Raw genomic sequence first — 13,231 nt, forward strand, 5'->3', positions numbered from 1 at the left:
TCCATTCCGGACGGATGACCAGCTGGCCAATCACACTTTCCAGCACTGTTCAACCGGGCGCTTGACGTTGGCGCCACGTCCACCATCACTCACATGGTCCTTGATGCAAGGTCCCGGCCTCTTTGATAACACCATCCGAGTCTCTTTACACGGCGTCGTCAAAGTCGTCAAAGCTATACTCGTCGTCGAGCTCATCGCCCGTCCTTGCCTGCTGGGGCTGACGGGCGTCGGCCGCTGTGTCACTGCCAGTGCTGGCTGCTGGTTCATCCGAGGAGGGTGGCGCATCGGATTGCAGCAGAGGAATGTCTATCGTGCTCTCTTCGGTCGCGAGCGTCGGCAGTTCCATCAAGTCGCTGGACTCTTCGGTGCCATGGTCCTCGGGTGTGGTCGCAGGGGCTGTGGACCCGGCGACGTCCAGATCAAAGCCGCAGCATCCGTGCTGGATGGCGTAGAGAAGCTTGTTTCGCAGCAGCGTCGCCAATGCGTCTGGGAGCTCGGTTTCTGGCACGCCGTCGAGGCCAGCGAGGTAGTTGGGAAGCTCGAGCGTATTCTCACACGTCTATCGCATAATATAATTGCACCCTATTCGATGCAGAGGATACTGGGACGTACGTGGGCTTGGGGAAGCCGCTGCACGACCTGCTCCTTCTCTTGCGCCGTCGCCACGGGCCATGGCATTTCCAGTCGAAACAGCTACAGGAATGCGTGCCACCCGCGTCGATTGGAGCGGCTCACCTCGGTCTGTGGCGGCGGGAGTGTCTCGACGCCCGTGACAAACTTGACGAAAGCGCGCTTCTCGGCCGGCGAAAAGCCATCGACGACGCGCCAGAACGCTGTTTGCATCGCGTTGGGCATCGCGTCGTCCGTGACGACCTTGAAGACGTCGCGGACCGTGAACGCGTCACTACACATTTGCTTACGCATTTTTCTGTCCATAGGCTCAAGGTTGGACCTCGGGGGTGGACCACAGACCGCCTTCTGCAGCTGCGCCCCAGTGAACGCGCACGACGCAAATGCCTTGGGCATGGCGTGGTAGAAGCCTCGACGGAGCTCATTGAGCTGCCACTCGATGGCGGCAGCCTTCTCGTGGACAAGGTGGTCGATGTACGCGTCGACGGTCGTGTCGGGGGAAAGTCCGTCCATCTCGAGGACGGTGGCAAAGTCGGGTAGCGAGTGGAGCGCGCGCCAAGCCTCCGAGAGTGCCGGGTCTACTGCTTCGAAGAGGTGACGGTCGGGGGGTGTCTCATCGAGCAGACAGCAGAAAATGCCCGTGTGGAGGCGGAGCGAAATCGTGGTTTGGTGCAGAAGCGCCATGGCAAGAACCCACCCGACGAGCGCGAGTGCATTGCTATGGTCCGGGCTCGCGACGGCGTGCTCGTTGAACCAGTAGCTCTCGGACGCGAGGACGTACTTGAAGAGAGGCACGGTCGGGGCCAGCCAAACGACGTCAGGATGACTGATTAGGACTTCGTCTCCAGGCCACGGCGGATCGATGGCCGCTTGGTCGTGTGACACGCTCACAACATCAAATGTGAACTGCGCCTGGAGGCATAGGCGCCACCCAGGTTGAACGCCGCGCGACCCCAAGTAGGATCGCGGCGCTGTGAGACGCCGTCCGTCGACCGAGATGGCGCCCTCGTCGCCGCCGAAAACAGCGCAGAACGACGTTGCCCAGGCTTCCGAGACGAGTGCAAACCACTCTTTTAGCGGGCCACGGCCCTCGCCGGCCTCAACGCGCTGGAGGTTCACGAACTTCTCGCCGCTCTCGCTTGCAAAGAAGGGGAAGAGGGCTTGCCACGAGCCGTCGTGATCTCGCAGCGCAGACGTTGTTGATGTGAGCATCGAGCGGCGGTCAACAACGAACTTGAGGTTCGAGAGCTCCCGCGTTGGCGGCTCGACGGACGCCATGAGAAGTACGATTTTGGCCGTCGCGTCCCAAAGAAACGGGCGCGTTAATACCGGTGGCATGGCCTCTAGCGTTGCTCGACATAGATCCGACAACTCGGCGCGTGGTGCGGCCATCAAGTATGGGAACACGAGGTGCGCGATCTTGGACACCATCGCCGACGGAGGAGTGGCAGCTTTGGCGTCAAAAAGGGCTGCAAGAAGGTCGAGGGCACTCTGAGCGTCTGGTGGCGGTGCCCATGCGCTCTCGATCGCGTCGCGCATAGTCTCCAGAGCGTCCTCGTAGTTATCTGGATCCGCCGTTTCCGACAACTTGGTTTCGAGGCAGGCGACGACGGGCATCACTGCCGCGTCGACCGACGCCACAAGTGCGCCAAAGAGGATGTCTCGGTCGGCAGTCGGCGTCGCCGTGACCATCATAGACGTCAACACCGGGAACAAATGGGTTGCTTCGGCCCAGAACGGTTGAGGCGGCGCTCCGCTGCAGGTCGCAGCGGCAGTCTCAACAACGCTCGACGAAATGCCTGCAGCGAGCCATGCGTTGCGCCAGGACTGTGTTTGGGCATTGGCTCCCGTCTCGACGTCTGTCGCCTCGTCCAGTGGCTCGTCGTCCGTCGTTAGCTTTTCTTGGTTGTCGAAATCGTCGTCTGCATAGTCCTCGTCGCCGTCGTTGGCGCCGTGTGGCTCGTCGTCCTGGACTTGGGTTTTGGGGCTCGGATCTCTCCAAGTGTCTTCCCCGGAGCGCGGCGTGTCGTCGTGGGTGCTTGTCTCTAGCTGCACGGGATCTTGGCTCGCAGAGACGTGCGCGTCCTCCGTCTCTTCTTCCGTGTCGGACGCGGAATTGTCGCGCACCTCGTCCATGGGCTCATCCGTTGGTTGATAAGTGGGCTCATCTTCTCTAGGCTCGTCCGTTGGCTGATAAGTGGGCTCACTTTCTCTAGGCTCGTCCGTGGGCTGGACCACCATGGTTGGTGTGGACACGTCTACGGCCACCTCACTGCACACAGCAGGCTCGTCCTTTGCCAGTAACGAGAGTGCGCTCTCGTCGTCGGGTGAAGCGTTGGTGCGGCCCGAGACGAGGTTCATTTCAACCATCTCTGTGATGATCGACTGAGCGGCGTAGACGCGACCGAGGCGCTGGTTGGGCTCGATGAGCAGCGGGTTCTGGCGCGTGCTCTTGGCACCGACGACGCTGCTGAGGCCGCGCTCGGCGAGGGCGTCGCCGAGGAAGTCCATATCGCTGTGCATCGTCACAAAGTAGTTGGCGTCGTGCCAGAGAAAGACAGGGGGTAGCGGCGCCGACTTGCCCACGAGCAGCATCCACGCGACGATGGCCTCGACGACGCGGATGCCGGCCATTTGAAGCTCCATGACCATCTACAAACGTACGATGTGGATCGTACGATGTGGATAGGCAGAAAGAAACCTCGCGGAGCACGCTAGCGACCGCATCGCGCTGCGTCGGCGTGATCTTCTTGGCGCCGCGGTGGCGCATCGGCGACGTGGGCACGTCGGCGAGGATCGTGTGCAGCTGCTTGATGATGTTGTCGCGGTACTCGATCGCCGTAATGGCTTTGAGCCGCAGCGTATCGCTTTTCTCGGGTGATTTCTCCTACGTGAGTAGTGTCAGCCGCCAAGTGCCTCGCGACACGTTGTATCACGGGAAGGCGGGGGCTCGTCACGAGCGAACTGGGCGTCAGCGGTTGCAAGCGGACGTTGGGCGGCGTCTTGCGCGGCAAGTTTGCTTTGCGCTGCTTCCGCGATGATGGGTGCTCCGAGACTTGGCGGGAATTGGGCGGCCTTGGCGGCGGTGGCCGAGGCTCAACTCGTGGCTAGCGACGATGCTTAGCAAGGCGGGATAACTGGTATGCGCACCTTGTCGTGGACGAGAGGCTCGAGAAAGTGGTTGTTCCATCCGTCTTCGCGCTGCTTCTCGTACATGAGTCGCTTGGCGGCACTGGAGCCAACAGGCGGGTGGTGCGTTGGTTGCTGGAGCAACTTCCGCGCGGCCCGTTCCCGGCTCGGCGTCGTCATGTTATGGTCCGTTTCAGCTGCAAGAAACGGGTCGCTACTCAATAACGCAATTCGTTCATTGTCTTCAGCACCAAATGCCCACTTTTGACTCGGAAGTTTTGACCACGGAGGCAAGCTACCCTGACGGTCAGTGTGTGTCGGTGGCATGGACCACGCACGACACAGTGCATTTGTGCACACTTGACTCCTGTCAAGGGAATGCTTGAATTCCTTGCTCCTATGTTGGTTTCTTGAGAGTGCATTGGAAAGGGACAACTAGCCGTAGCACAAGCAACAATACGGTAGAGGACCCTCGTGCCACCAAGACCAAGACGGCGAAGTCGAGCCTGGCGCCAGCTCCGCAGCGTAAATTGAATACGGTGATGCCATTGGCTGTTTTTATCCAATGGCCTCGCCTCGTTTTATGGAGATCTTGCACATTCCAATATTCGGGCAAGATGCTACCGCTCCAGCCACACGCGACAGCGCCGCCGGACCCAGCGCTCTTCAAGAGCACGGATGCGCTCCGCCAGTTCATCTCGCCGACGAGCGTCGTCTCCAACACGCCGCAGGCTGTCCCGACCAATAACTGGTGGGGCAACCTCCTCTCGGACAATGGGTCCCAAGACATCGACCCGATCTACCCGAGCCCGTACGCCGTCTTCATCCGAAAGAAGGCGGGCTCCATCGCGTGCAGCTACTTGCACCAGTACGTGCACCACGGTCCGCTCAATGAGAACGGCGCGATCAAGTACTACTTTACGCCACGCGTCGAGAACCTCCAGTTCTCTGGCCTTTTTGCCGCCGCACCGCGCTTCCAAGTCGAGCGGTGGGACGACTTTGGCGTGCAGATCGCCTTTGCAGCGGGCGACGCGTCCTTGCGCTCGTATCAGAGCCTCGGCCAGGCCTTCGCGTCGCTCTCGTACACGAATCTGGCGTTCCGACTTGGGTCCGAGCACGCTTTTGTCTCCATCGACGGCCAACCCGCCAGAGACCGCCAGCTCGTCGGCCGCGCCGATGCTAGAACCAACAGCATGGTCGTGACGCTCAACAACGACCAACGGTGGTTCGTCGCGTGGACGTCGGCTTCGTCGACCAACGTCGTCATTGCATTTGACGTGGCCACGCAGTCGTTCTCGTCGACAGCGCCATTCTCGGGTGTCGTGCAAGCCGCCTTTGTCCCGAACGACGACGTGCTAGCGCTCTACGAGGCGTGCGCCGGCTCGTTTGTCAACGGTGTCGCGCTTCGTGTCGAGAGCGCGCATGCCTTTGCGTACACCTTTAACGTGGCCCACGTCGGTGCGCCGGCGCGTACCTTTCTGCATTTTGCGCTCACGCACCACGAAGCGCTGCTGCAGAGCGTCGACGCGGTTCCGTCCTTGAGCCTCTTTGCCCACTCGCGCGGTCCCATGCGCGCGCACGTCGTCCCGCAGTCTGGCGAGTGGCAGCTGGCGTTTCCCGAGGCCGAAGACGCCAAGCTGGACCTGTTTACAGGTCTACTGCCGCCCATGCGCCCGTCGCCAGCCGACGTGACGGCCCACGGGCTCGTGCAAATCCTAACGGACGAGATCGACGGCGAGTGGCCGCTCCCACCAAGCTATTACTTCAAGGGCAAGGCGCTCCAAAAGTACGGCAGCCTCTGCGTCGTGGCCGCCGACCTCGCCAAGTCGCGTCCCGAGCTCGGTGCCCTCGCAGCGGCTGCCCTGACCAAGTTCAAAGCACTGCTTTCCGACGTGGGCGAGAACGCGAGCACGTACCCGCTGGTCTACGACACTGGTACTCTATTCCGTCTCATTGCACGGAGACGTCATCAAGGATACCCTAGTCTACGGCGGCATCGTATCCTCGGAAGGGTTCCAGAAGCACGACATCAACGTCGAGTTTGGTACGAACTGCTCTTGTGGCCTCTTGCGCAAACGATATCTATTAGGCAACGCGGTCTACAATGACCACCACTACCACTACGGCTACTTTGTCACAGGTATAACGTCTCATGCAGGCATATGCATGCCCATGTATCATGGTAGCGGTGGCGATCGCGTACCACTTGGACCCGAGCTGGGTCGACAAGACGTCGCGGCTGCACCGCTTCGTCGAGACGCTGCTCCGAGACACGCTCAACCCCTCGGCCGATGACGCGTACTTTGCGACATTCCGCAACTTTGACTGGTTCCTCGGCCACTCGTACTCGCACGGCGTGACGCCGATGGTCGACGGCAAGGACGAAGAGAGCACGTCGGAGGAGCTCAATTTTTTCTATGGCGCGCACCTCTGGGCGACCGCGACGGGAAACGCGCCGTGTGTGCTCGATAGATTGATATTTTGTCTGTTCTCACGCAATCTGGCGTAGACTTGGCGCGCTCACCCGCCTCTTGCTCAAGCTCGTGGCGCTCTCGCACCAGACGTACTTTCTGATTGCGGACGACAACGTGACGCACCCGCCGGCGTTCCGGAAAAACAAGGTCAGCGGCATCCTCTTCGACAACAAGGCCGACTACGCCACGTGGTTCAGCCCCAACCGCGAGTGCATCCACGGCATCCAGATGCTGCCCGTGACGCCGATGCTCGCGTACGTCCGGACGCCGACCTTTGTCGCCGAAGAGTGGCACCAGATCCTCGGCAAGCTCTCGCTGGCCCCCGCCAATGCGTGGGCGTCGCTCTTGGCGGTGAACCAGAGCCGCCTTGACCCTGCCGCCGCCGTTGCAACCCTCAAGTCGTGCGCGATGGACGACGGCCTTAGCCGTGCCTTTGCGCTGTACATGGCCATGGCCCACCGTTGTGAGTCGCCGCTCGTCGACGGCGGCTGGGTCTATCTGCGCGTTGTGTAGGAACAGCCCACAGAACTTAACGACGCGATCAACGAGTTTGCATTTCGATTCGTGTCTTCTTTAGTCGCGGACGGCGCGAGCCACTTTGCCGTAGACGGTTGGGAATGCGCCGTCGCACTGGAGCTCCGCGCGCATCTTCTTGTACAGCGTGTGGTCAAACATGGCTTCAAACTCGGGCTCGGTCATGTACGAGTCGGCATACAGCATCTGGAAGCTACGTCGAGATATGCATCGCGCATGTCAATCCGAATCTCAACGTACCCCGAGACGCCACGAACAAACGCTTCGACGCGGCGGGTCGTCTCAATCGGGTGGAAGTTGCCGACTTGCGGCACTCCGTACGCGCCAATGTCGACAAAAATCTCGTCGGACGACTTGGTCTGGAGCATGCCGGGCTCCTTTGGGAGCTTGAACGGGCAGAGCCACAGCGGGTAGATCTAGTGCTGCATCAGATTTGCTCACAAGCGCGTCGTACCTGGACGTGGTCGTGAAAGCACTGCAGCGAGGGCTGGAGCGTCGAGAGGGGCACGAGCATGTCTTGGATAAAGTGATGGTTGTCGTACAGTTCCTTGATCGCCTTGCCTTGTGTGAGCTTGAGGAGCGACACCTTGGGCGGCACGAGCCAGCCCAGAAGGTAACGAAAGACAATGTTGTTGCCAAACGGAATAATGTCCTATCGCAGGTCAACGCCACGTAGAAAGCGTGTCAGCAGTGTACCTGAAGCTCCCAAAAGATGCTGCGCGAGTGACGATGGTAGTAGTCGCGCAGAGGAATGTACTCGGTCACGACATCCTGCTTGGCGAGAATGCCCTCGACGTGCTTGAAGAACCACGGCTTGTGCCATGTGCCAATCGCATTCAGCTGCATTTCGCAACGTTAGCCGCGAGGAATCAATGTCATGTTGTACCTTGGTCGGTTCGTACGACGCCGCCATGGCTCCGGTCATGACAACCCCCGTCTCGAGCGAGAACATGAGCGCCTCCACAAATTGGTGGTCGACCGACTTGCTTTTTGCTCGAAGACGCGGCACGCCTCGTCGAGCGACGTCACGGGGGTGTACTCGATCTTGACGTAGCTAGATTCCAGAAAAGGATGAGTTCTTAGAGGCCAAAATCGAGTACTGTACGGAAGACACGGAATGATTTCAATCTCGACCGCCGTGAGGAGACCGAGCGTGCCGTAGGACCACGGGACGGCATAAAAGAGGTCGGCGTTTGACTCTTTCGAGCACGTGACCACCGACCCGTCCGCGAGCACGAGCTCATACGACTTGCAGATGTGCTGGAAGAGGCCATGGCGGTGCGACGATGTCTCGATGCCCGTGCCCATGACGAGGCCGCCTTGTGCCGCCGTGAGAGATTGCATCCAGAATTCAAAAGGCCGTACCGACAGTGAGGTCGTCGAGCTCCGGCATGATCGGGAGCGTCCACCCGAGCGGGTTGAGCGTCGCCGAGAGCTGGCCCATGGTCACGAGCGGTTCGACGCGCACCGTCTACTAGTCATAAGATACTACATCCGAGACCCGGCTCGTCTACCTTGGTTGACGGGTTGACTTCGAGAATGTCCATCATGTCGACTTTGACGTTAAAGTGCGTCTTCTTGTACTTGCCGCGGCGATACGAAATGTTCTGCCAGCCCGGCCGCGCCGTGCACATGGGCATCGCCCGGCCGCCCGCAATCCATTGCCGCACCTGCTGCAGTTTACGTCGACGGCGCTTTGTGTGAGTGCATACCTGGCGTTGGACGCTAGCGACGCGGTTCTTGTGCTGATGCGGCGCCGAGTTGAGGTAAAAGATGACGCGGCTCCGGAAAAAGTACAAAATGTCGTAGACGAACGAGAGCGGGAGGAGGAAGAAGCACACAAAGACCCAGCGGTAGTGGATGAGCACGTGCGCAGTCCAGGAGGTCGGTGCGGGCGTCTCGGGCGACGCCGCAGCTGCGGGTGGCGACGTCGCGAGCTTCATGTGGCCAAAGGCAAACTGGCAGCGGAATGGAAGATCGCGAAAAGTTCGAACCCTGCGGTTGCGTGACACGATCCCTGCACGTCCGTGCAATGTCATCTTGGGTTTTGTATACCGCCATGTTGAAGGCGCTAGTAAATCCGTGTCACGCAACCGCGATGCGCCACCAGATGGTGCGAGACATCGAAGGTCGCGGACGTCGTTGGTCGGATGATGCGATGGATACCAAGCGCGTCGGCCTCCGCATCAACAAGGAAGACGACACCATCACTGTCGCAGAAGTTTGGCCCTCGGACGACACGAGATGCAGCTCAGAGACGGAGGATGCACACGCGGACTCGAGTTGCGGGAGAGAGGATTGCGCTAGGTATGATCTCGTCCATTCCATGCTATCACTCATTGATGCTATCTGCGTCAAGATCCATCTACTCGCTGAGCGATTGGGTCGCCTCGAGGTACCAGTCGCACTCGGCCTGGATCGATGCAGTGGTGTCCACGCAGTCGCGAAGCCCATTTTGCTGAAACCAAATGTGGTTCTCGATCCAGATTCGGTAGATGAACTCGTCGAACGACGCGGCGCAGAGAACGGCTTCGTCGTGGATCGCACGGAACACGTCGTTTTCGTCGTCCACGCCATTGTCGTCGGCGATGCTGCCTGGCGCCAAGAGGAGCAGCGGCGCCGAGAGGATGCAGCCCGCGTGCGCGCCGTCAAGTACAAGGTACCAAAGCACGCAGTCCTGCTGGTCGCGGTAGAAGAGAAGCACGGTAAACTGCAGCGTCGGCACGTACACGGGCTCGCCGAGGTAAAAGTACGACGACGTGCAGCTCGGCACGAGCGCCTGGAGCTCTCGCGCGGCCATGAACCGCTTGAACGCTCCTGACAGCTCGTGTGTGGTCTCGAGTCGCGTCAGAAGCTCGTGCGTCCGCAAGCTTCCCGCGTCGTCGCTAGGGTCGGTGCGAGGCGGGGCGTCCGGGAGGAACGCCAAGTTCGCGCACTTGGCAGCGGGAATCTCGGGAATCGCAGTCTTGTAGAGCTCGTATGTGGAGGCGCACGGCCGCGTCCCGCCGAGGTCCGAGCCATACCACGCCCACTGCAGCCCCATGCGTGGTTCTCGCGTGCGCGTCGAAATTCTAAGATTCGCCACAATATCGAAGGCCCATTCGACGCTTCTGATTGGCTTGTGTAAATATAGAGCACCCGGCCGATGAGTTTTACGGTACAAATCGGTGGGCGATCTCTTACTACTCCACGCACCTCGGTTGCTCTCGCAGACCTTGCCACTCGGGCAACAGCGACGGGCCACGATAGCACCACACAATCTCGTTTTCACCTAGACCGCTGCAAGCACCACTGTACCTTCGTGGCAACAAACCGTACTGCCGCCGTAAGAACTTCCGCACAACTTGAAGAACGATATCCCGTGGAGGGTGTACGAGCGGCGCGCGTGCAACCCAAACAATCCGCGCGTGGCGTTGACATCGCGAACGTTAAACTATTGCTTCAGACGACACCGTTTTGATACCGGAGGCGGGCGTATTATTAGACGCGTCAACTCAGATCGTAGATGCGCGCGCTGCTGCTGCTGCTGCTGGCAATGGCACTCGCCGTGTCTCCGAGAAACATCCCTCAGCGCGAGGGAAAGACCACGTTCGACTTTACCTCGGTCTACCTGCTCGACCTCGTGCGCTTAAACGCATCCAACACGGCGGGCCGAGATACGTTTACACTCTCGATCGATGTGGCCGTCGACAAACTCCCACCACCCAACTCGTTTCTCTTTCTGCGTTTTTGCACGTCCAGCCGCCTGCTATTTGAGGCCGCCATGACCAGCAATGGCATGGTACCATACAACGCCTCGATGTGTCGAGGCACGACCACGACCCAGTGCGACTCGTACCCGGTGATCCTCACCTCGGGGAGGCCCACGAGTGTCTTGAACAAAGGCAGCTTGAGGGTTGCTGGCGCGCTCAACACGGACGGTGCCTTCAAATCCAGTCAACATTCGGCGACAAAAATGACGGGTTTCTAGGCGGTCGCGACAGCTACGACGTGCTGCTCGATTTGTGTGCCCTCGAGCGCGACTTCTCGTTCGTGCTCCAAGGCGACTTGTCTTGGAGGCTTTGTCCCGGAAACCAAATCTGCTTTGAGAACGGAACAACCTTTGGGCTCGCGTTGCTCTACGCTGCGTATGCGCTCGTGTGGGGTCTTGTCGTGCTTGTCTGGACGGCGCACCTTTATCACTTTCGCCGCGCGTGTATCGTGCTCCAGCGCCGAATGCTCCTCGTGCCCTTCGCAGAGGTGCGCCGCGTTCTGCTGCGCGAGGTTCGTATGTGGCTTCTGTAGTGTGTCTACATGGTCCTGACCGCGGTCCACAACCACAGTGACAGCGGTCTCTCGCGCGGCCTCGTCGTTGCCACCCTTTTCTGTCGCGTGGTTTCGCTTGCGACGGCGGCCAACGAGATGCTCCTCATCGCGCACGGCTGGAAGATCACGCGGGACGACTTGAGCACGCAGCTAAGCATCCAGTATCTGCTTCTTTCGCTCGCATGGGCGCTGGCGCTCGCGATGGTCGACGGCGCGACGGCCGCACCGCTCATTGTCTTTGTCGTTTGGTGCGTTCTCTGGACGTGCCTCGTCTACACGTACCGCATCGTTTTACGGTATCAAGTTGATACTATGACAGATCTCCATAGAGCGTGGTCGCGCTTGGCGTTCAACATTGCCATTTTGCACATGCAAATGGACTTGATCGCGGGGGTGCTCATCGACCCGCACACGACGCCCGTGGCGGCCAAGCTGCAGCTCTTCGTGGCCTTTCGGAGGGGTCTCGTCGCGTACTTTGTCGCTGTCTTCTTCGTCAACGTCGCGCTCCATGAGATCGTGCCCGTCACCATGGGGGGTCTCGTCTCCCTCGTGCTCGAGGGGCTCTACGTTTTCTTCTGCGTCAGCATCGGGTGCATCTTTCGCTGCCGCGACTTTAGCCCTATCTTCTACGTGACGTTTCCTCAGCAGGCACACGCGATCGCACCGGCACCACCGGCGAATCGTACGCTCCAGCGTGCCTACAGAGGGTATATAAACGCATTGTAGATACGTGGACGATGACCGAGTGGCACGAAGGCATCGGACTTCCGACGGTGCCCGCGCATGTCTTGCAGAACAAGTCACGCAACGTCGTCGTGCAGAGCCCTGGTGACGCCACGGGCCTTGGCACAGTCTTGCCCAAGCCGACCGCCGACCCGTAGAAGCGATTGATAAATTGATAGATTTGGCCCGCGTGTGTTTCTTTAAAAACCTATTAAACGTGTGCGTGACGCCGATCTCGTCACCAGAGATCGGTCCCATAGCAGGGAAAAATGGACAGGATTTACAGACGTGGCATATATATGCACCCTATGAGCCTCGACTCCAATACCTATTGCCATGAAAATGAGAGCTGCTTGGTGCTTAAACGTCGCGGCATAGGAATTTAACCCGTGGAGATTTACCCACTGGAGTGAAAGCAAGATGTAGTTGTATTATGTCATGTCTAGCTGTACTGTGGCTCTCGTCCCCGACTCTAATTTTCGAGAAAGGTCTGGACGGGGTTGGGGACGATGTCCGAGATAGGCGTTCTGCGAAGCACAACCTCGACCATGCCTTCGTCCCAGAAGTTTTTGTTCACGGATAGGAACATGATGACCTCGAAGGTGACGGGAAGCATGCGCTTTCTGCGATCAGAGTAGACGAGCTTGGCACAACGCGAGGCCCGCATCTGCACTTTGTGACGGAAGCGATCACGGGGGCGGTCATGGTGCGCGCGTTTGGGCCCAAGCAGACGCGGTGCTTCCACCGCCTCCACATGACGCACGTCAACGCACACCAAGAGGCGAGCTACGTGCACGAGACGCTCCTGCAGTGGTTCTCGCTGCGCATGCAGCTGCTGCACGCGCTTCTGATGCTGGTGATGCTCCTCGCACTCGTCTCGCTGCGCCACGCGCTCTCGCCCGGCATCATTGGCCTCGTCTTCAACTACGCGCTCCTCGTGCCGCCCCACGTCGAGTTCATCGTCAACGTGTGGTCGAGTCTGGCCGCCGCCATGGGCAGCGTTGCGCACGTCTTGACAGCGACCGGCCCGCGTGTAGATATCGACACAGTTGATTTTTATCCTCTATAACGTTTTGGCTTGCGTTTTGGTCGACTCGCGTGGGCTCGTTCAGTAGCAAAGAGGGTGGGGCGCGGAGAAGGGCGCCGTCGTTGAAGTGGAGCAACGGGCGTTTGCTTGGTCCGGATAATGCGCGGCGCACAGCCTGCCAGCTCAGAGTCGTCCGGATATGAAAATCGAATCCAACGGGCTCGTGGCACAAAATGGGCTCGTGGTGTCATTCTCCAACAAGCCATGCAAGTGACAGACGACGTCAAGAAGGCGCGGAAGCGCATTGCCGCCAAGAAGTACTACGCTGCGAACAAGGAGAAGCTCGCGGCCAGAACAAGGCGTACTACGAGAAGAACCGCGCGCAAGCGCTGGCGAAGAAGAAGGAATA

At 59.6% G+C, this 13,231-nt stretch overlaps 4 protein-coding genes across 4 annotated transcripts; 1 reads left to right on the forward strand and 3 right to left on the reverse strand.

Annotated features, from left to right (window-relative positions):
* Window positions 1-145: 145 nt before the first annotated feature.
* Window positions 146-3,939, reverse strand: SPRG_19751 (hypothetical protein; the record flags this gene model as incomplete). Its single annotated transcript, XM_012343620.1, has 8 exons — window positions 146-559; window positions 613-693; window positions 736-904; window positions 953-2,769; window positions 2,893-3,282; window positions 3,332-3,517; window positions 3,567-3,737; window positions 3,781-3,939. The coding sequence occupies 8 exons, from the start codon at window positions 3,937-3,939 to the stop codon at window positions 146-148; spliced, it is 3,387 nt and encodes a 1,128-aa protein (XP_012199010.1).
* A 437-nt stretch (window positions 3,940-4,376) lies between these two features.
* On the forward strand, window positions 4,377-6,746 carry SPRG_19752 (hypothetical protein; the record flags this gene model as incomplete). The annotated part of the gene is made up of 5 exons (XM_012343621.1): window positions 4,377-5,694; window positions 5,744-5,803; window positions 5,849-5,899; window positions 5,946-6,216; window positions 6,269-6,746. The coding sequence occupies 5 exons, from the start codon at window positions 4,377-4,379 to the stop codon at window positions 6,744-6,746; spliced, it is 2,178 nt and encodes a 725-aa protein (XP_012199011.1).
* A 60-nt stretch (window positions 6,747-6,806) lies between these two features.
* On the reverse strand, window positions 6,807-8,710 carry SPRG_04988 (hypothetical protein; the record flags this gene model as incomplete). Its single annotated transcript, XM_012343502.1, has 10 exons — window positions 6,807-6,960; window positions 7,008-7,183; window positions 7,222-7,419; window positions 7,464-7,607; window positions 7,654-7,725; window positions 7,770-7,821; window positions 7,873-8,086; window positions 8,133-8,238; window positions 8,282-8,440; window positions 8,480-8,710. 10 exons carry the CDS (start codon window positions 8,708-8,710, stop codon window positions 6,807-6,809), a joined length of 1,506 nt encoding a protein of 501 aa, XP_012198892.1.
* A 422-nt stretch (window positions 8,711-9,132) lies between these two features.
* On the reverse strand, window positions 9,133-9,810 carry SPRG_22145 (hypothetical protein; the record flags this gene model as incomplete). The annotated part of the gene is made up of 1 exon (XM_012343706.1): window positions 9,133-9,810. The coding sequence occupies one exon, from the start codon at window positions 9,808-9,810 to the stop codon at window positions 9,133-9,135; it is 678 nt and encodes a 225-aa protein (XP_012199096.1).
* Window positions 9,811-13,231: the final 3,421 nt, after the last annotated feature.

Source organism: Saprolegnia parasitica (genome assembly GCF_000151545.1).
Source record: "Saprolegnia parasitica CBS 223.65 unplaced genomic scaffold supercont2.14, whole genome shotgun sequence".
Classification (NCBI taxonomy): Eukaryota; Oomycota; class Saprolegniomycetes; order Saprolegniales; family Saprolegniaceae; genus Saprolegnia; species Saprolegnia parasitica.